Source organism: Thamnophis elegans, chromosome 11 (assembly GCF_009769535.1).
Source record: "Thamnophis elegans isolate rThaEle1 chromosome 11, rThaEle1.pri, whole genome shotgun sequence".
Taxonomy (NCBI): domain Eukaryota; kingdom Metazoa; phylum Chordata; class Lepidosauria; order Squamata; family Colubridae; genus Thamnophis; species Thamnophis elegans.
Genome location: NC_045551.1, coordinates 29313600 through 29336447, shown reverse-complemented (window position 1 = coordinate 29336447; position 22848 = coordinate 29313600). Strand labels below are relative to the sequence as shown.

Below are 22848 nucleotides of genomic sequence, written 5' to 3'. Positions count from 1 at the left end.
CATATATGTTTCTCTTGGCTTCTAGGTGCTCGTTAAGAAAGGATTTTTTGAAATGACCATCAGATCATTAGTATTTCTTATCCAGTAATTAACATGTTCTGATGCTAAGGAGTTCTACTCCCCCTCCCCACCTGAAAAGAACTCTGTTCCAACTGCCAGTTGCCTTATATTAACATGCTCTGATGCTAAGGAGTTACACATTTTACTCCCCTTCCTCACCTGAAAAGAACTCTGTTCCATTTGCCAGTTGCCTCACATTCTGTTACCTGAGTTCAAACAGGTAGACGTACCATTCCTTCACTTAGGAGAGGTCTGGAGCTCCTTACAGTACTAAACATCGGTACCTCACCAAAATGTCTACGCCTTCCACCTATGGGCTGCTTCCGGACTCAAGGTGGCGGGAATGAAATTCCTTTATGTGTTTCAATCACCAACCCCCACTAAGCCAATGAATTGTGAACCGAATTTCTCCTGCATAGTCCAACACATAGTTTCTTCATAGAGCACGGGTATCCAGCTGGTCTACTATAAGACTAAAGCAAATGCCTGTCTAATGAAGCATTAGCATAAATAATTATTAAAACAGTTCATTTTTTTCCATTTTCTGCCAAAAAAAATCATCACAAACTATAATCATATTTATGATCTTGGGACACTGCAATTATTCATAAATGCATAAATGCAAACAAGTTGCTAAGTGTCTGAATGCATTCACATGACCACCATGTAACTTCGAGGATGAAATGTAAGTAGCTTTTTGAAACCCTTTGTAACTTCAAGCAGTCATGTTGAGGACCCCCTGTCATGCGGTAAACTAGACTTGGCATTTTTTCCCCCAAAATAAAAAGATATTTTCCTATGGTAAAAAGATTATTTTCCTATAGAATAGAATAATAACTTTATTTCCATTTTGAATGTACATTAATAGGCATACATTAAAAAGAAATTTCATTGCATACAGCTCTCAAAGGGTCACCACCTCCAATACACACTACATAAACATGGCAAAATAAATAAATACAAAATTATGCATATACCCACATATATTATATGACACCAGAGAAATAACAGTCTAGTTTGGATGTGTACATGTACATGGCAAGAAAAACAAATCTTGCAAGTTGACGAGATGGATGGCATGGGGAAGAAAGCTGTTACAGAATCTGGTCATCCTGCTAGAAATATTTCAAAACCTCTTCCCAGAGGAGAGCAAGAGAAACAGACTGTAAAGTGGGTGTGTCATAGTGCTTGTATAAGCAATATCCTGAATGACAGGAAGTGATCTTTCTATAATCTTCTCAACTGTCCTTATCACTCTCTGCATGGATCTTCTATCTGAGGCACCGTAGTCACCAAAACAAACAGTGATGCAGTTTGTTAAAACACTCTCTGTAAAAAGTGGTCAGGACAGAAGGAGAAAGATGAGCTCTGCTCATCTGATGCAGGAAAGTCAAACATTGGTTTGCATGCTTCACTAAGGATGAAGTGTGGAGAGACCAATTCGCATTGTTAATTATCTGCACCCCCAGATACTTAATACTGTTGACCAACTTCTATAGCTGCAACCTTGACACTGAGTGGAGTGTGACTATGCCGTCTCTTTCTAAAATCTACAATGATCTCCTTTGTTTTAAGAACATTTAGAACCAGGTTACTTTTATTGCACCAGTCCACCAGAGCCTTCACCTCTTCCCTATAAGCATCTTCATTGTCATCCCGGATAAGACCCACCACTTCCGTGTCATAAGCATATGTCACAATATGATTTGTAGCAGACTTCGCACAGCAGTCATGGGTCATCAAGATGAACAGTAATGGACTCAAAACACAGCCCTTTGGGGAACCCAAACTCAAGGAGATGGGAGTTGTTTGATAAGATCGCATAGATTAGGCCTCCTCCAAATTTCATCAGCCAGCCAGTCGGCTGGCAACTACCTGGAGGAGAGCCTTCTCAGTGGCTGCTCCGACCCTCTGGAACGAACTCCTCGTGGAGCTTCGTACCCTCACCACCCTCCAGACCTTCCGCACAGCCCTTAGAATCTGGCTATCCCGTCAGGCCTGGGGCTAAAGACTGTAACCCGCCCGAATGGTATGAATGTTGCGTTTTAATCATGTACTGTCTTATATGTAAAAGTCTGTCCCCCCCCCCTTCCTTTTGATTGTGAGCCGCCCTGAGTCCCCCCAGGGAAAAGGGCGGCATACAAATAAACAATCTCAATCTCTCAATCTCAAGTTGGAAACTTTTTTTTCCAACTCGCACAAACTGGAGCCTATCAATAAGGAAATCTAGTATCAAATTACCTAAGAGAGTATTAAAATCTAATAGGCCCAATTTGTTCACCAAATGCTGAAGAATGATTGTGTTGAACGCCAAACTAAAATCAACAAACAGCATTCGCACATGAGTATTTTTCTCCAGGTGCGCCAAGCTAAGATGAAGCACCCAAGAAAGTGCATCATCTATAGATTTCTTGACAGCACAAGAAATTAGCTATTATTGTCCTTATGCTTTTGTAATTTAAGTTGAATATGGGTATAAATTAATTTTTATAGAATACTGCACATTCACGAAATAGATTTTCACTATAAATAAATCAGCATAAATATCCCTTATTCAATTATGTTTCCACATCCTGACCCTTTCCCGCATTCCTCAGATTAAAAGGTATGAATGAAGCAATACAGTAAAGTAGAATTTAGTCTGAAAAATATATCACTGTGCTTTTTCCTGATCTTTACTGCAACCCAAAGAAGCAAGAAACACTTTTTGCTTTCGACTATTAAAGGCCCACCAAACCTCATCATGTTAATCATATCAACCAACAACACATCCGCAATGCCACTGTAGCTTTCATTTGTTTCCTTTTGCTGTGGACCTTATTCCTTGCCCCATTCTCCAAATGCCAAATAGCTCAACATCTTACTGCCACGAGCAGGATGTCTCAACTCTGAAAAAACAAAATGAATTGTTTCTGCTACACATTATTTTTTCACTGTCTCCGATTTGAAGCCAGAATTATCTTTCTTTTTGTCCTGAAACAGCCTGTTCCAGACATGGCTGCTGAAACACATTTTGCCAGCATTCCTTGCCAGACAGTAGCAAGTGACAATTTGCCTGGAGCTCTTCCAAGAAAAAAACAGACCTAGAGGGAGTTGAAGGAGTATTTATCAGGGGCCGCAGTGGCTTAGTGGTTAAGTGCTGGGCTTATCAACCAGAAGGTTTGTCAGTTCAAGACCCAACCTCCACATGACATGGTGAGTTCCTGTTCTTGCCCCAGCTCCTGCCAACCTAGCAGTTCAAAAGCATGTAAATTTTGGTAGGAAAGTAACAGCATTCAATGCACCTTGGCATATTGTCATGCCAGCCACATGCCCACAGAATTGTCTTGGGACAACACTGGGTCTTTCGGCTAGGAAACAGAGATGAGAACTACCCCTAGAGTTGGACAAGACTGGTCAAGAGAAACCTTTACCTTTCCTATCTCTATGTTTAAACCTAGAAGTTAGGCTGTAGTCCTCATCAAACACCTTGAAATAGACTAAGTTTATATAATTACATTTTGTAAATGTTGTACTCATGCCATTGAATAAGAACTTAGAATAAATGTGAGGTTAAGTCTAGAGTTGCCTAACGTATTAGGCTGACTCCAACTATCCAAAATGTTTTATTAAATATATATGGTTGGGATTTTTAACATATTCAGGATGTCCAATTATGGACTAAGGTAACTTAATTTAAGAAAGAAAAATCAGCCTTTCTGTAACAGCTTGATTGGAATACAATCATGTAAATTGCAGCTTACTTAGGTTTATATAAGTGATGGCTTAAAAACATGTTCTGTTATTCTCATCATTATCTTCTAGCTAGGAATTGTAACCAGGTCTACATCTCGACCAAAATTAGGCTGGGGGGAGGGGCTTAAGAGTACAATGACTATATATATGTATACTTTTTTGTTCTATTTTTTTCCCAAGAAAGGGTATTAAAATGAAATATGTATATTGAAAAGGAACTATAAATACCATCAATATAAAATGGAGCTTGCTCAGAAGCTGAAATACACCAAATAAATGATAAGAATGGGAAGAAAAGAGGGGAGGCAGGGGAAGGAGAAAGGAATAAGAGAGAGGGCAAAGAGGGGAGAAGAGGAGGAGAGAAACGAGGAGAGGAGAGGGGGGACAAGAGAAGGAGAGAGGAAGGGGAAGTAGAGTAGGGAAGGATGACAGAGGGAAGAAAGGAGGTGTGGGGAGGAGAGAGAGGGGGAAGAAAGTGATGGATAAGGATAAATATGGTGTACGGAGAGCAGAAGAGCTATACAATTGTGTTTTGGGAGCTGATGGTAAGATGAATAGATGTAAACACTTAATAATACAAAATTATGTTAATTATGTAATAGTATACATGTGATTATATTTTGTGAAAATGGAAAAATATTTTTTTACAAAAAAAACATGTTCTGTTAATTTACAGTATATTACAGTAAATAAATAGAATTTCAGTTGCATAGTCCAGAATTAAAATTGCAATAATTTATAGACAACAAGAATGAGCAATTGTTTAAAGATGATTAATCTCATTACAATCAGATTACTGAGGAACACATTTACATGACATTTCTTTTGTTAATTTTTAATTAAAGATTAGAAAAGTTTGCATATTTTATCTGGTGACCATTCATCTGGATGTAAGTCAATCCAATATTGCTTAAATCCATTAATAGTCAATCCAGACCCATGCATTACTGCATAACTTTATATCTCAGCCTATATTGTACCTTGAATATTTTTTTAATAAGGATAATTGCAGCTGAACTATAAAAAGCTAAAAAGATATTCCGAACTCCACTGAGAAAAGTAATCAATGAAAACAACACTAAACACAAGAAAGACTTTTATGACAAGATGATTTAAAACAGGGGTGTCAAACTGGCGATCCATGGGCTGGATGAGTCATGCGCAGGCCACACCCACCCCGGCTCCGCTAAATTTCAGTTTCAGTTTCAGTTTAATGAAATTTGTATGCCGCCCACTCCCATTGGGACTCTGGGCGGCTCACAGGCAAGATAAAAAGCATTTTAAAAATTATAAAATAAGAGATACAATGTTAAAAATTAACACACCATCCATTCGGTCCAAGTAGGGCTGGATATTAATCAACAGCCCCAGGCCTGCCAGAACAGCCAGGTCTTGCTGGCTTTACGGAAGGCCGGGAGAGTGGTAAGGGTCCGGATCTCTACGGGTAGTTCGTTCCACAGGGTCGGTGCAGCTACAGAGAAGGCCCTCCCCCGAGGGGCCGCCAGCCGGCATTGTCCGGTCGACGGCACCCGGAGGAGGCCCAACCTGTGCGATCTTATTGGTCATTGGGAGGTAAGTGGCAGGAGGCAGTCTCTCAGGTAGCCAGGTCCTAAACCATGTAGGGCTTTAAAAGTAACGACTAGCACCTTGAAGCACATCCGGAGACCAATGGGGAGCCAGTGCAGCTCACGGAGGATAGGTGTAACATGGGTGTGTCTAGGTACACCCAGTATCGCTCACGCGGCTGCATTCTGGACCAACTGCAGTCTTCGAACACTCTTCAAGGCAAAAAACATAGTGATACATCACATGACACAATCAGGTTTGACACCCATGATTTAGAAAGAGGTACTATAATATTAATTTATAAATCCTTAATATAATACCGCTAATTTCAAATAGCCCTGTAGCCAAAACTGATCACAAACATTTAGCATTCCTGAATGGATGACAATCTTAAAGAATAAAATTGAAGCAATATATAGAAATGGTTCTTTAGATTAGCTCTAAAAGATTTCAAATGCCACAATGATAAATTTCAATACACTGCCAAGCATTTTGACAAACAGAAACTATAGCTATTACTCAGATATCTGTGGTAATTTGAGCTAATACACATTGGAGAATCTGACCTCCAGGGACGTATGCATTAATCAGATCAAAAGCAAACATTTTGTTTCCACATAGAACTGTTCCACTTGTGTATCAACTCAACAGCATGAGCAATTGGCCATTCAGTTACTCTGTTTAAAAAAAAACCATCACCCTGTTAATCACAATGTGTGGCATGTTTTTTCCTCAATCATGGGTCCCCTACCAGAAGCCTGGGAGTTTGAGGGTTCTGCACAGTAACTTAGCTGTACCTAGCACCACACTCTTCCAGACAGAAAGCTCCGAATCATTCTCCCAACTTAGAAGATACAACCCATAATGCTCTTATCATCACTGGAACCACTTTAGTCTTTACTTTCCACATTCTCTCCAGTTCCTCCTTCAGGCCCTGGTACTTACCCAATCTCTCGTACTATTTCTTCCTGATGTTGCTGTCACTTGATACTATACATCTAACATCACAGTTGGTTCTTGTCTGCTACAACAATATTTGGCTGATTAGCTAGTACCTGCCTGTCCATCTGGATCTGGTTCTTAGCCCTGCTATTCTCTATCACCTTCTGTGGAACCTTCCATTTGGACTTGGGAGAATCTAGCCATGCAGTTGTTTCTGTACTCTATGCCAACTATTTGATTGTGGCATTCAATATATGCTGTTCCTGCCCATATATTACATCCTACCAGGTGTTGTACTGCTTCTGGGGCTTCTTTGCATCTCAGGTGCTATCTAGTGTGACATACCCACTTCAATGGATCTGATGATTAGTGCCTGTTGTTGTGCTGCTATAATCAGTACCTCAATGTTGTCCTTTAGTCCAGCTCTTTCCAGCCACTGATAGGATTTCCCAATGTCAGCCAACTCAGCTGTCAATGGTAGCCCATGCTAGGTCTTGTCTTAATTTTTCGTGTAACTTTGTCTATTTGATTTTTATCTTCAGTGCTCTGGATAGCCATGATCTGGCCTTGACACTTACCAGACCTTGCCTGCTTTCTTTCCAGCTGATGCAGAATACAGTCTCTGGATGTTCGACTTGGGGTGGAAACCTCCATACACGTTGTCCTTTGGCCAGCTCATTATACTGGCAGGATATCTGATGACTGACAGGGCATGCTGTTAATGGATCTTGTTCTTTCCATGCAGCTGCCTTTTCAGGACCTGTCTTTCTTTGATGGTACTTGGATGCTGTGGTCTTTCTAGCCTCATCAGGTTCCATGTGACTATAGAAAATCAACATACTTGTGGTTGATCTGTATGTTGATATGTAGCCTGCTCGTTTTAACTACCTTCCCTCTCTTTACTAACATCCGGCTACAATGAAAATGAAATCCCAATGTCTTCACTGTAGATTGATGATCATGTGGATCAGTTTTCAATTGGGGGCATGAACAAAACAGGAAATGGTTTGTTTCCAATCTAAAACAAGTCATCATATTCCATTATTTTTTTTCAGGATAGACACTGTTAGGCAGAAACAAAACATAGAGTGTTTTGTTCTTCAGGCATTTCCTCATTCATTTTTGAATGCATTATGATTAAAGTAAGTTGCTTTTAAAATACACAATGCAAGAATGAGTGTTGCAACCCACTAAGATGTACATCTATGGGATAATTTAGCACTATTCTGCATGGATGCAGAAATATCTTCATTTAAGAATTATTCAAAAGAATCCCAACAAGAGAAATGTAAACTGATTCTATATAGTTGGATGAATCCAAATTGTTATTGTTTTAACATTTTAGATTTTAAATAGTTATTCTTTGAAACTTAAAATGTTTTTATATGTATTTTATTTGTCTTTTAATTCTTGTTTGGGAGATGCCCAAAGCTGGTGAAAGATGGATGGCTACATCAATGTTTTAAATAAATAAATATATAAAAATTGTGGTATGTAATAAAACATTCTTTCCTTTTGCAAGCACTTTGTACACATTTGGGGTTTTTTTACACCCATGTTCTTCCTGCTTGTATAGCCATGGGCAGAAAAGCCGGTATGAACTAACCACTAGTTTTTTTGTAATGGAAAGCTGTGAGCTACACAAACATCCCAAATGAGCCATGCAATTCACCTATTACCACATTATTTCTCTTATTTGCTGCTATACACATTTCTTTTACATCTGTGCTATCACTGCCTTGGGCTTCAGGGAGCGTGCAAATTCACTCCTTCTCAATTTAAAGAGTTACTGAATTATACAATTCAGAGGTAGATGAAGGAAAGAATATTCTGTTGCAATTATCCAATTGTGAACAGCTGTAACTGCTATAGTAGCAGTAATAAATATAGCAGGAAGGGGCTGTGCAGAACACAGCAAGAGTAACAAAAATAAGATTGAGTGAAAAATAAGACTCATGAAAATAAACACAGTATAAACAAAACCTTCACAATTATTTTGGAAGAGTCACCTTCTCCAAAGGTGCACTTTGTTTCAATTGAGCTTCAATTCAAGCTCAATTTTATGTCACTTAGAAAAAATTACTTCTGAATTTTTTGAACTACAATTCCTATTCCTATAGTTAATCAGTTGCAGCGAAAGAAAATCAGTTGCAGTTTTTCAGCAATGTGTATTATTAAAAAATTACATAAAAAGTATAATGAACTTAAAAGAAAAATAAAGTGAGAAATGCGTAAACCTATAATGTAGTAGAAAAAGCCATATAAATTACCTTTCGCGTTCCTAATTTCTTCTTTGATTTTCATCACAGATCTTTGGCCTTGCTTTTCATTATTTCCAGCTGTTAGAAAAATCAAAACAGAAAATAATGAATAACTGACAACATATTATAAATACAAACATAACGTAATATAAAATACAGAAAAATTACATTGTATTAAATGTTTAGGTAAAGAAAACTAAACAATGAACAGTGAAACAATGCAGGGTGGTTTTTTACAGTAAATATAGTGATATATGTAGTATTTTCATAATGAAAATGGTCCTATGTCTTCTTTAATTGCCTTATTATTTACTGTAGTTGAAAATATAGAATCTGATCAGATCACTGTGATCTTGTAGTGGGAAAACATGCTTAACATAAATATAATGAGTTGAAATATTAATTCAATCTTTATGCAAATTTACCAAGACAGGATTGTAGAAAAAATGTAAAACAATTTTGCAAAAAAAATATAACAATACAAAGAAGAGTATGTAGACTTTTAAATTAAGGTTTTGTACCACTTTCTAGATAAATAATAGATAAATGTACCATATTAAAGTATAACTCAGTTGTTGCTGGTCCTATGCTTAGAAGAGGAAAAAGAAACAAATGAGGTTGGGTGAGACCGGAAGCTTATGTCACGGTGACACGATGGTCAATCTCGGGGCTCTGAGACTGCCGCCGAAATTCCAGATGCAGCACGGTCCAACTGGACCTAAACCGTCCCGAAGAGAAGGGGCATATCCTGCCGATCCCAGGGAAACCCGCAAAGTCTCTGGTGATCCAGGAACAGCCCTTTTGCCAGCAGCTAGGAAGCAGCCATTAAGGCTGGCAAAACTGCTGACAGCTTCGGAAGTGAAAGTGCAGGAGAGAGAGTGTCGTTCATGGTGAGATTTTTACCTTTTTTCTGATTTATGAGAACTAATTTAAAATAAAGACTGATGAGAGAAAGTAAGCAGCGAATATAAAGCTACAGTCAAAGTGATTTTTTTTTCCTTTTTATTGTTGGAAGCCTGACTAGATTTTCTAATCAGAGCAGTGTTAAATGGAGCGGGGTTATTTCTTTTCCATTTTCCTGCCTTTTACTTTTTGGACGTTTTTTTAACTAAGTTCTATTGTTCCACTGTTTAGGAGTATTTTTTTATATACTGTGTTTCTCATTTGGCTTTTTCTTTTTTCTTTTCTCTTAATAAGGCACAGAACGCAATACAGAGAGGGAAAGTTTTGGATAAGTAACACTACCACCTAGAGGCTTTGAAACTTTGTTTCTATTTTTTGTCTGAATGAATGTTTGGAAAAGGTTGCTCTCCAAGGTTACTGGCTCAGCCAGGACTGATAGGAGAAGCGTTATTTACACAGGAGCACACTCTGAAATTTTCAGTCCTTGAAATTCTGCCTGGACAGAATAGATAACAACTGTAAGAGTAAGTCTGGAGTGATCTTGAAAGGCTTTCATTCTATAAAAGTTTTGAATTTATTTTTCTTTTGTTTAGAGAGCTTTAACTTTACAAAGAGCCTTGAAACTATTTCTTTTTCTTTTTGCTGGTGGCAGTGTTTACTTCTTTTTGCTGTGAAGCTGGGTTCCGTATCTGGTTGTTTTCAATTTTTGGTTTTTTTTCAATTGGATTATAGCATAGAAAAGATTGAAGATTTTTATTCTCTTTTATGGGTTTTTGTTTTTTCTTTTTCCTTTTCACATTTTTGATAGTAGATTTACCTACTCTCTCAGTTTTGCTTTCTTGTTTTACTCTTGGCTTTTTTTTTTCACAGAATCTTCTTTCCTTTTTATAATCCACTTTTTATAAAGTGGATTATAATATAGAAAAATTTGAAGATGTGAAATAATAATAACCACTTCACTAGCAGGATGATAAAGATCAATACAGACAATGTTACAACAGGAAAAAGAAAAGGGAGAGAAGGCAGTTACCTTAGAGATGATTATGCAAGGAATTCAGAATTTGCAAGTAAAAACAGATACCATTGAAAAGAGAACAGAAAACATGGAAAAAAGAATTGAGACAACAGAACAACAAATGGGACACACTGAACAACAGAGAACATAGAACAAAAAGCAGTTAAAACTGATGAAAAAAATTGATAGTATTCAACAAATACTGAATATGAAGATAGAAATATCTTCATACTGAAATATGAAGATAGACTACAAAAATATGAAGAAAAAGGTCACCAAAGAGAGAAGAAAATTGGGGAGATTGATAATATACTGAGTGTGGTTGAAAAAGATAATGGAAAGGTCAGAATTTTTTCTAAGTTTCCAAAACATAAAAGAAGAAAAAGGTGAAAACCTGTTACAAATAATGATAGAAATCTTGACAAATGTCCTCGAGTTAACCCAAGAGAAGATGGCCGATGCTATAGATGAAGCATTTCGAGTTTATACAAGATATGCAGCGAGAAATTATTTGCCAAGGGAAGTTCATGTAAGGTTTACCAAGAAAGCAATTAGGATGCAAATACTTCAAAAAGCAAAATAGAAAACTGGAGTACAAAGACAAGGAGATTGTAGTTTTGAAGCAAATACCAAGAAGAGTGAGAGAATCGAGAAGAGAATATCAATTTTTGACTAAAATTCTACTCAAAAAAGGTGTTAATGGTTGATACCAGAAGGTTTAATGTTTATATGGCAAGGACAAAGATATAGAATAGATTCAATTGAAAAAGCAGAAGCATTTTTCAAACAACATCTCAGAGGGAAGACTGAGGAGACTGGACATAAAGAATCAGTGAAAGAATCACGAGCAGTGGCTTCAGCTTCAACTGGAAAAAAAGAAGGAGAAGTAGGCGGGATCGAGATAGTAGAAGGTGCTGTAGGTGGCATGGATATTAGAGATCTACGAGAACCTAGAGCCACCAGAACAATAAATCCTATGTATAAAACATAAATATGGAAGAGAAGAAAATGATCTCAATTAACATAAATGGACTTAATTCAGCAAATAAAAGAAAGAAAATATTTCACAAACTAGGGAAATTAAAATTGGATATAATTTGTCTACAAGAAGTGCATATTTAAAAGCAACATGAATACTTATAAAGGCAACCAAAGCTGGGGAAAACGTTTACTTCACTGGCAACCGGTAAGAAAAGAGGAGTGATCCTTTATATTAAAGATACAATCCCAGTGGAACAAATTTATACAGATGACGATGGAAGAATTTTGATGGTGGAAATTATGGACAATAAAAAGAAAATGCTCCTAATAACAATCTATGCGCCTAACGATAAGCAAGATGAATTCTACAGAAAATTACACAGGAAAATAATGGATTTGGATTACTTAAATATTTGTATGATGGAAGTTTTTAATAGAATTGTACATAAGAATATGGACTATAACTCACAAAAAAACAACAAATAAAAAGATACTCCCTAAATCCTTTTTTAAAACGATTGATGAGACAGGTTTAAAGGATATTTGGAGAGAGAGAAATCCTACTAAAAAACAATATACTTTTTATTCAAACAGACATTTATCTTATTCTAGAAACGATATGATATGGGTAGCGACTGAATCGGCCTATAACATACAGGAAATTGAGATTGAAACAAGTACTTGGGCAGACCACAACCCAATGATAATTAAATGGAAAGGACAAAGAAAAAGATCTAGGTGGACAACACTATATTAAAAGAGAAAAACTTTGTACAGAAAATGAAAAAGGAATTGGCCTTTTTCTTTAAAGAAAACAGAAAAGAGTAGATATCAATGCAGAACCTCTGGGACACAATGAAGGCCTATATCAGAGGCCTGATAATTGACTATACAAGGAAGAGAAATATAAAGAAAAGACAAATACTTAAAGGACTTGACAATGAATATAAGGGTCTTGAAAAATAACTACAAAACTCCCCACAAAAGAAGGACATTAAAGTAAGAATGTATATGATTAAACACAAAATTGGGTTAATGGAAAAAGAGGAATTATCCCCAAAAATTAGGAGTGCTAAACACAATTACTTTGAAAATGCTAATAAACCAGGCAGATGGATGGCATACAAACTGAGAAACTGAGACTCAAAGAAGATACTGCGCATGTCCCTGGAAGATGGCTGCCAAGTTTTTCACTCCAGCTCAGTTCCTCCGAAAAATGGCTTAAAAGAAAGATATATCTGCCCAGGAGCCCGGCTGAAGATAAACAAACCTCCCAGAACATCTGTGCCAGCAGTGCAGGGGGGAGACTCGTCTCCCTGGAGCTGCTAGGAGCTGCTAGGCACAGAATTAAAATGAATATTCCACCTAGAATTTTATATCTGTTCCACATGATTCTAATTAGACTAAGGAAGAAATATTTTGATGACTTAAATAAAATAGTGTTGAAGTACATATGGCAGGGGGGGGGGAAGCAAGAATAAAATTAAAATTGTTACAAGATGCAAGAACAAGAGGAGGATTGGGCCTTCCCAATTGGGAACTATATCACCAGACAGCAAGTTTGATGTGGGTTAAAGAATGGATAACACTAAGGAATACCAGATTATTGATTCTTGAAGGACATGATTTATTGGTGGGATGGCATGTCTTTTTATGGTACAAGAGAACTAAAACACGGGTGTATTTTAGAAAACGTTACCTACGGGAGAATTTGCTACTAAATTGGGAGAAGATTAAAAGACAATATTATTTAAAAATTCCAGTCTGGCTATCAACTATTGAAGCCTTTTCATACACAATAATATACAAAAAAAAAAAAACAGATATAGTGAAATATTGAATGCAGAGGGTGAACTTAAATCTATGCAAGATCTAGAAAATGAAGGTATAAAGATGAACTGGTTTTCATATGTGCAAATACAATCTAGATATGACAAGGACCATAAAGAGGAAGGTTTTTATGATAAAATGACTGAGTTAGATAAAATTTGGATGGGTACTGATGAAAAAGTAATTTAAAAACTTCATGGACATTTACTAGACGTTAAATTAGAAGAACAACAAGTTAAAGGAACTATGATAGCTTGGGGGAAAAATTTTGGGCATGGGATTGAATTAAAGAAGTGGCAGAAATTGTGGTCCCAAAATTACAAAATGACAATGTCAATAGCATATAAAGAAAATTTGTATAAGATGTTTTACAGGTGGCATCTACCCTGACAAGAATAGCAAGAATGTTCAAGAATAAATCAGAAAAGTGTTGGAAATGTCATCAGACACCGGATTCATATTACCATATGTGGTGGACTTGCGCAGAAGCTAAAAGATATTGGACTAAGATCTACACATGGTTGGAGAAAATGACACAAAAACGTATAGACTTTAAACCAGAGACTTTTTTATTGGGAATTAAACCAGAAATATATAATAGAGACTTGAAATAATTGATTGTAAATGTTTTAACAGCAGCTAGAATTGTATTTGCAAAAAAATGGAAATATGAGAAAATACCAACGCAGGATGAAATTATTCAAAAAATTATGGAATGTGCGGAAATGAGTAAATTGACATTTGAAATTAGAGAACAACAAGATGAACAATTTTACAAGGTTTGGGATTTGTTTTCTCAATGGTTAGGTAAAAAATCATGGTAATGGAAAAAGTGGGAGAACCTTTTATATTTTAAGAATAATAGAATGATATATGCAATACTATAAGGGTTTAGCACTGTTAAACAGATTAGAACGATGTAATGGAATGATGTTGTATGTACGATTTCAATATATAGAATATTTTGTTTAAAATGTAGGAATAATAATTGGAGTTGAACTATTGATGCAAAATGATGCTGTATGTATGTATTCAATATTTAGAATATCATGTTTAAAATTAAGGAATAATAATTACAGTTGAAAAATTGACGTATAACAATAGTGTACTTACATTTATCTAATGAACAATTTGTGATTCGATATATAATTTTAAGTGGTGACCATGGAAAGGACACACAAAATCTTGCAACCAAATGACACGCTATATGAAATGGAAGAAGGTTTTATGTTTTTTGTTCGTTTTTGTTTGTTTAAAAATAAAAAAAAATTTAAAAAAAGAATGAGGTTGGGTATCAAGTTAAAAACCTGACATTGTAAAAAAAATATTGCACTACTACTAAAAAACAACAAATGCAGTTCAATGAGACCTGATCAAAACTATCGTAGACTAATTGTTGCCCATGGCATTATTCAACAAGGGTGGGCATAAGTAAGTATTGTGGTGCATTATTTGCAAAAAAAATAAAGGTACCTAAATAAATATTTGCATAAATATACACAACATAGGCATTGTATATTAAAATTCTTGCTCAACCTGTATATACATTTTCAGGAACAGCAGAAAAAAACTGACAAAGAAATAGTAATAAAAGTGGAACATCTCCCTAGAAAATTGAAATCTGGAAGCAAAAATTGTATAGTTCATGTTCAATATATTTCAAAAATACAAAGATTCATACTCAGGCAAACAAGCCATTTCAAAACAGAATTTTAGCTTAATCAGAACCACTTATAAGGGAATGTAGAAAGAAATGAATTATAACAATAGCATATTTTAATGATATGAAGAACAATAAAATATCAAAAGTATAATTTTTCATCTTAATTTAATCTGCCGATTTCTCCATTATTTGCAAATTAAAACCATAAATGTGATAGATACCATAAAGACATAAATGTTAGAATGAAGAATAGAAAACACATTCAAGACAGTACTCCATAGCTGAATTTCAAAAACATCTACATTGTCTGTCCTACTTTTAAGTTGAAAAGTGGAGAAGTAAGGATTCATGAATTATTTTGCTATTAAATGGAGTACCATTCTTTTCTTCAGATATTCATTACATTCACCTTGCTATACTGTATACTAATTTTATAAATAAAATGCATATTTTATCATGTAAATATATTTTTGCATCAAAGATTAAAATTTACAACTATATTAATCAGAATTATTCTGCTGTTGCCTAAATTTCCATATAATGCTTTACATATTTCAGTACATTTTTCCTTGTGATAAATTTGCTAACCAACCAAACAAAATATGTGCCAGTATTAAACATAGGCAATTTAAAGAAATTTTGTAGGGCACCTCAAAGTCAGATACAGGTAAGTAAGGTTTAATGCAATATAAAATATGAAAAAGATCTGCTTTTATGGAATCTAAGAATTGTGTGGAGTAGAAGAAAATATAACTGTGTTTATTTATTTAAATATTTATACAGCTATCCATCTATAAGACAACCAGACAGCTCACAATAGTAAAGTCACGAAAAAGTGGAAACTATGAAACAAAAACTGTTCCAACAAAGCCATCCAGAGGTTTCCACCTTACTTAACCTGATCCCTGGGGAAAGAACCAGTTCTTTATGTCCTTCCAGAAGGCTAAAAGAGTGCTTTAGAAAGGATGTGCATTCTAGGCCTCTTTAGATATCCATATTTAAGCAAGGGACCTGGAATCTGTCCACAATACCTGTTTGGTGGAGGGGGCAAATACCCCCAGTGAGATGCAGCCTAGCAAATAACCTGGACCCTTGCCATTCACAAGTTTAAATGTGACAAGCAGGAGAAAAACTGGGAGCCAGGAAAGCTAATGTGATGGATCTATGGATTGAGGAGAGGGAGCAGGGGGAAGAGAGAGAGAGAGAGGGAGGGAGGGAGGGAGGGAGGGAGACTTATTCTGCCCTTTTGTTGTAATAGCTTATTTTCTATTCTTTCTCCAACTGGGCTACTAATGGCAGCTGGCCTTTTGGTTCCCAAGCTCCCTGCTTGCCAGCTCTAGTCATCATAGAGGAAAAACTGGGAGATAAATATAGCATCTCTTGATAGAAAGTCTTACACAGTAAACAAAAGCATTCAATATAAAATTTATTTTTTAAAAAGCTCCTGAAAGATGAAGAGTCATTAGGTTTATGATATATTGTTCATAAAGCTCCTGCTAGCATTGAAGGATAACTTATGAAAGCAAGCACAGATTTTGAGTGTTCAGTTTCATTTTTTGTACTAAATAAGACTTTTCAACCCAATTAAATATAATTAGTATCTACAAAAGGTAATAGGGAGGCTTGATTTATTATATTCCATTATTATTGTTTGTACATCTTTAATGTGTTGTAACGTACACAGGGTCTCTTGATTCAGCAGGTCTAAAACTACAAGCTAAATTGTGCTAAATGATTAAAAGCAAATGTACTAAATGGCATCATGTACTAAAATGAAGATATTTGAGAATTAGTTTACTGTAACTGTTGTTCAGTCACTTGTGATTTTGTAATCTGGTGGATTCCATTTTGCCAATACTTCCCCTGCCTTCACAAAATGTCCAAAAATATTTTAACTTCATGAAGAGTCCTTGATGGTTTCTGAGCTTGGTTGTTTTCTTGCAGTCATTTCATTACCAAACTAGGTTAACATCTTCAGTGCTACTAAGGAATGGGATTTGCTCAGGGATCCTAATATGGGTGCCCACCAACTATAATTATTTTTAATTATTTCAGGGAGAACACTGGGAACATTTTAACCTTGAAGGATCAAGCCAATATAGATTGTATAGTATTGTAACAGGAGGCAAATAAGGAGTTGGGTCCAGATTAATCTGACTTTCATTCAAATCTCAAATTGAATCTGTTACAACCCTCTAAATTATTCCTCCCAAGCATGAATTGGTATGTAGTTAATTGAGGGAAGGAGTGGTTTTCCTAGTCCTCTAGTTATATGCCGAAAAAGGAATGTATCTTTCATACTAACTGATTGAATTAATTTGTCCAGGACTCCTTCAATGTCACATCTTTCTTTATATTAAAAAGGTATTATACTAAGCCTTTAAATATTCCATCAAACCATTTTTTTATTTTTTATAATCTTATTTCTGGACTAAAGCTAAAGTCCATTGATAAGAACTGTTTTCAGATTGGCAGTTAAAGTTTCAAACCAATACAAATATGATCTTTGGGGTTTATTTCTAAAAAGTATAAATGAATTTCCAAAGTTTCTGGGGGTAGATCTTAAATTTTAGTAGATAAGGTCTACTAAGTGAAATCATGGTGAAATCATGTTTTTAAAGATTATCCAGTTTCTTGTGGTTTACACAAACAAAAAAATCTTTCTTCAATCAATGAAGAAGAAGAAAACAATGTTTGGAATTCCTTTATCTTTTCTCTTGTCCATCAGATGTTAAAGGTATGATTCAGAAGCTGCTGTTTCTTCTGAATCCAGTATGTATATATGGTATCAAGGAACACTGCACTAAAATACTAGTTCAGATGAAGAATTCTATCAGTTCTTTCAAAATTAGTACTTTCTGAATATGGATTATAATTGCCATTATTTTCAGTTAGTCTAATTAAAGATTTATCATTTTAATTCAGTTAACTAATTTTATTCCTCTTGTACTTTCTTTGGAAAGTAGACCAATTAAATGATCAGAAATAAATACAATAATTTATATTACAAAGATATGGTGCTATTAACATCTACTTGTTTCATAATTAGAATACAGCATCATCTAGGATACAGGATCCCAATCAGGACAGGATGTTTCTATGCAAATATACATTATCCAGAATTCCAGGACCCCGATGTTACATAAAAAGTATTTGTCATATGTAGCATGAATAGAATATAGCCATGAGTCTGATCTTGTCCAAGCAATTTGCAACAATCTCTATTTCCATTTTGCTAGCCTCTCATAATAATAATCCTCTTTTAACACATATACTTAAGAAGTATCTTTTTCATCTTTATTCGATCCATTTTCAATTACATCTATTTACTGATAGATCTCCATTTACACTGCAAATTAAAAAAAACAGACATATGGTGCTTTTTAAAAAAAAACTTCCAATTTCTTGGTTTGTTGTACAGAACAAGCATCTAGTATAATCATAACCAACAGATGCAGATCAAACAAGTCAGCCAGCAAATTGACATTCCCATTCAGTTCTGTTTAAAAAGAGTCATGGATATGAAATCAAATCTTTTCACTTTTTCGGTCTAAGTAAAGGAAAAAATTAATATCCAAATAGTGTAGTGGGTACATTAAAGAAAGGAACATCAATGCAAGATTTTTATCTGATCTTTCTTCTTTTCCATCAGTTGTTACAGAGTGAATTGAAGTCTTCTTTAATTTCTTAATAGTCTTTTCAGACTACATAGTATACATTAATAATTATTACTGATCAATAAAAACTCTTGTGCATTTAGTTTCATACTGGTATAGTTTAAACCAGGGGTAGTCAACCTTTTTATACCTACGGCCCACTTTTGTATCTCTGTTAGTAGTAAAATTTTCGGAACCGCCCACCTGTTCCACAGTAATGGTGAATTATAAAGTAGGAAAGTAACTTTACTTTATAAAATTTACAAAGCAGAGTTACAGCAAACCCCCACCGCCCACCATGAAAGCTGGAACACCCACTAGTGGGCGGTAGGGACCAGATTGACTACCACTGGCTTAAACTAAATTACTAAAATCTCTACCAAAATGTGAAAAAATGAGTGGTCATTTACTAATGCAGTTTGTTTTGAATTCATTCAATTTCTTTTAATAAGTGTATACATTCTTATCTTCAATATTGAGAAATGTTATTAAAATTAAAAATGGCACCATCTTGAAACCACGCTTGAAATTGGTTTGGGAATCATGTTTCTTTAACAAATGTATTGTTATCAATTATAATCCTTTTGCAATCCAATAACAGAAAAATGAATGTAGCAACTTTTTCATGAAGATATGTTGTTATAAAATAATGCAAAATATTATACCTTCAAGTCACTTTATCACACAATAAATGAACTTTAGCAAGATTTTTTTTTATTACAAGGATTATAAAAATGATTAGTAAATCAGGGCCTATATTATTTTAATTTTAGCTGCACAAAACCACTAATAACCTTGATGGAATTTTTTTTCAGTTTGCTCCCTAGCCAATGACTAAATAAGCACTTTGCTACTAGAATTCCATCCCCCCCCCTTTTTTTTTGAGCAATTTCTACTAACAAAACATAAGCAGTTCTATTGAACTGATACACTTGGCCAATAAAACAAATACATGAATAACATACTGTATAACGAAGTGTTAGTATCTACAATGGAAACTTTCTAGTATGATTATATCAACTCTTTATACAACAAAGGGAATATTTGTATAACTTTTTTCTAACATATTCTTTGTAATTAACTATAGTCATTTGAGATTTTTTGAGCAGGTAAAATGTCATTATTTTGCTAATCTACAATGTGTCACTAGGGAAAGAGGATTAAAACAGCATTTTCCAAGTTATAATATAGGCCTAAATACAAAAGCTTTAGAAGATAGGTGATGTAATTTATTTTCTATTAGATGATAAAACTTGTTATCATTATATAGTAAAAATAAAAATCAGGAAAAAATGTTTTCTCAGACCAGTTATTTCTTTCAAAATAAACGTCTTAAAGAACAAAAAAAAAATTCAGAGAAAGATGGAATAACAATTCAATAATCATCTTAATACTTAAATTCTAATGCTTAAGACCTTATTTCTTGACTAAACTGTCAAAACACAGATAAGTGAATTTATAAATGTTATTTTAAAAATCACAATTAGTGGAGGAGGAGCCAACATCAAGAGGATACAGACGTGCAGTCTCGATGCTCCGAGACCGCAGCCAATACTTTTGCCACTGGGTGGTCCAATAGGACCTAAACCGTCCCCAAGAGACAGTGAACAGGAAGAATACGTCTTGCTGACCTCAGGGACATCACAAAGTTCCCGATCGATGCAAGAGAAGTTCTTCAAGCCAGCAACAAAAAATCCAGCCAAGGCTGACGAAGTCGGGGCGGCTCCAAAATGGAAGGATATGGAAAGAGAAAGTATTCCCAGCTGGTGAGGAACTTTTACTGTTTTAAAAAGAGACTGCCTATAAAAAAACTTAAAATTAATTTAAATTGGAGAACAGAAGAATCAAGTGGCGGAATTAAATTTGGAATGGTTTTGGACAGTGGTTATCTTACTTTTTAAATGCTATCTTCATGGATGGAATTTATGCAAGACTTTTAAAATGAATGGATTAAGTTTGCGTCTTCTATTTTTTCTTTTATTATTCTCTATAATCTATGGTCTAAAATTTTCTTCTTTCATTACTGTGGGTGTTCTTCTAACCCCTTTTAAAAATTGGACTCTTTTTTCTAACTTGAAATACAAAAAAGATACAAAAAGAAATAAGGAAATTTGCAACAATAACACTGCTACTCGAAGGCTGGAAGGTTTGTGTATTGGAAATGGAACACTTTTTTTCTTCACTGATTGTTTTGGCTTGGCACTACAAGGTCTCATTGCTTGGTTATAGAGAGTGATAAGAAGGGAAGCATATAGATGTCCCTTTGAAGTATATCTTTAACCAGAGGAAAGTGAAAACAAAAGATTTTTGTGAATCTATGCTTAATTTTATTAACCTTCCAAGCTAGAGCAGCTGTGTTTGTTAGCTAGAGATAATGGCACAATTTCAAAAGCAAACAGAAATCTTAAGCTTGCAAAAGATATTTTCAGAAATACAGAAATTATCAAATACATATGAGAGGATAGAGAAGAAGCTGGAAGATTTAGAGCATATAACAGACAAAATATGATGAAGAAGTTGAAGATATTTATCAAATGGAAAATGCAGTGGTTAAAATCCAAAAAATTGAAGTGGAAAATGAATATAAAGAGATTACATTTGCTGATATTTATGGTGATTGGTTTGTCTCCGAAAATGGAAAGAGTGGAATACTGAAAGAGGAATTAAATGGAGGGGAAATTTATCCCAGAGGCAAGATACAGAAGAAAAAACCAAAGAATCTATGGATTTAAAGAGAGAAATTTTATTAGCAATAGCATCGATAACACTGACAATCAAAGTTAAGCTGACTAAGGAAACAGAAGAAGGGCATCAAGATTACATGAGAGATCTTATAAGCAAGGAGTTGCTAAGAGGAGTCCATACAAAGTTGTTCAAGGAGATGATTAGAGGACTGGCACCACAAATGGCAGAAGATATGAGACTGTTTTGCGATTGGAAAGATATAGGTTGATAGATGAAAGAATATAATTTAAAACTAGTTAAACTTAGTGAAATTTATTGACAATTATCAAAATAATTGATAATGTTACTAATGTATACAATGTGTAGTGTTATGATGAGTATTATTGGACATGAATATTTGAATGGTACCCATGTAAGGAAGATTAGAAATCCCTTTGGATTATATATAAAGGTTAATAAAAAAAGAACCAAGTTGGATACAGTTAAAGTTTTGAATCATGTTATGATTCAGGATATAAACAAATAAAGGAGGGATAAGAATAACAACGTATATATAGATATGGGTATAACGTAAGGAAACTGGATGTAAATTTTAAACAGTGATTTGAAAAGGAGGATTAGAAAACTTTGTTATTGAATATTATGACTGTTTAGCTAGAATAGGACATAAGGATTTAGTGTTAGTGGAGGATTTTAGAAATAGTAAATGAAAAGCCAGTATGTGGTTATGTATTAAATTTTGGTATATTTTGTGATGAAGGACGCTTAAAAAATTATAGTCAAATGAAAATGGAGATATGATGATGGTGACATGTATAAATATTTGAGTTAAAATGATTGAGTTAATATGAATTATGTTTGTTGACTGTGGAAGAGATGCATGAAAGTCTTTTTGTAACCAACTGATACACTTTCTACAGCATGTAAAGAAGGATGTTGTGTTTTAAATAAAAAAATTAAAAAAATATTTTAAAAAATCACAATTAGTTTCTAACTAGATAATTAGACAAAGATATTATTCTGTAATAATTTCTAATCTTGTCCTTCATTTCCATATTTATATAAAGGGCCTAATACCAAACAGGAATTAATCACCAGGCCCTCCCATGATAAAGAATCTAGAACAATTACTTAATCAAAACAGCATGTATTAACCAGATCTTTCTTTTTCCATCAAACACCATTTTAAAGTTAGGGAATTTTATGTCACAATTACATAATGAACAAAATCTTTCTAGATTAAAAAAAGTTACATTGTCAAAAAGTAGTTTAAACAGAACTGGATGAGCCTATAAAGGTTTTGAAAACAAGTAACAATACTTTATATTTGAAAAAGTAAAAGTGAAGATAAATGTATTGTTATCCAAAAGAATTTGAATAACTATCAATAAATCTATTATGGCACGAAAATATTTCAGTCAATTTGAATTTTTTGAATATCTTTGGTGTACATTCACAATAGATATAAACAATAATCAGGTAATCAAATTAACACATTAAACAGGTAATTTGCATTTGAGGTCTCCAAACCTTACTAGCATATGAGAGATA

At 34.6% G+C, this 22848-nt stretch overlaps 1 protein-coding gene across 1 annotated transcript in view; it reads right to left on the bottom strand.

Annotated features, from left to right (window-relative positions):
* The window catches only part of LOC116514742 (dehydrogenase/reductase SDR family member on chromosome X-like), a 127917-nt gene that overhangs the window by 89171 nt on the left and 15898 nt on the right, over positions 1-22848 (bottom strand). Inside the window, 1 exon segment of the mRNA XM_032226425.1 lies at positions 8574-8642. Coding sequence (XP_032082316.1) covers positions 8574-8642 — 69 coding nt within the window.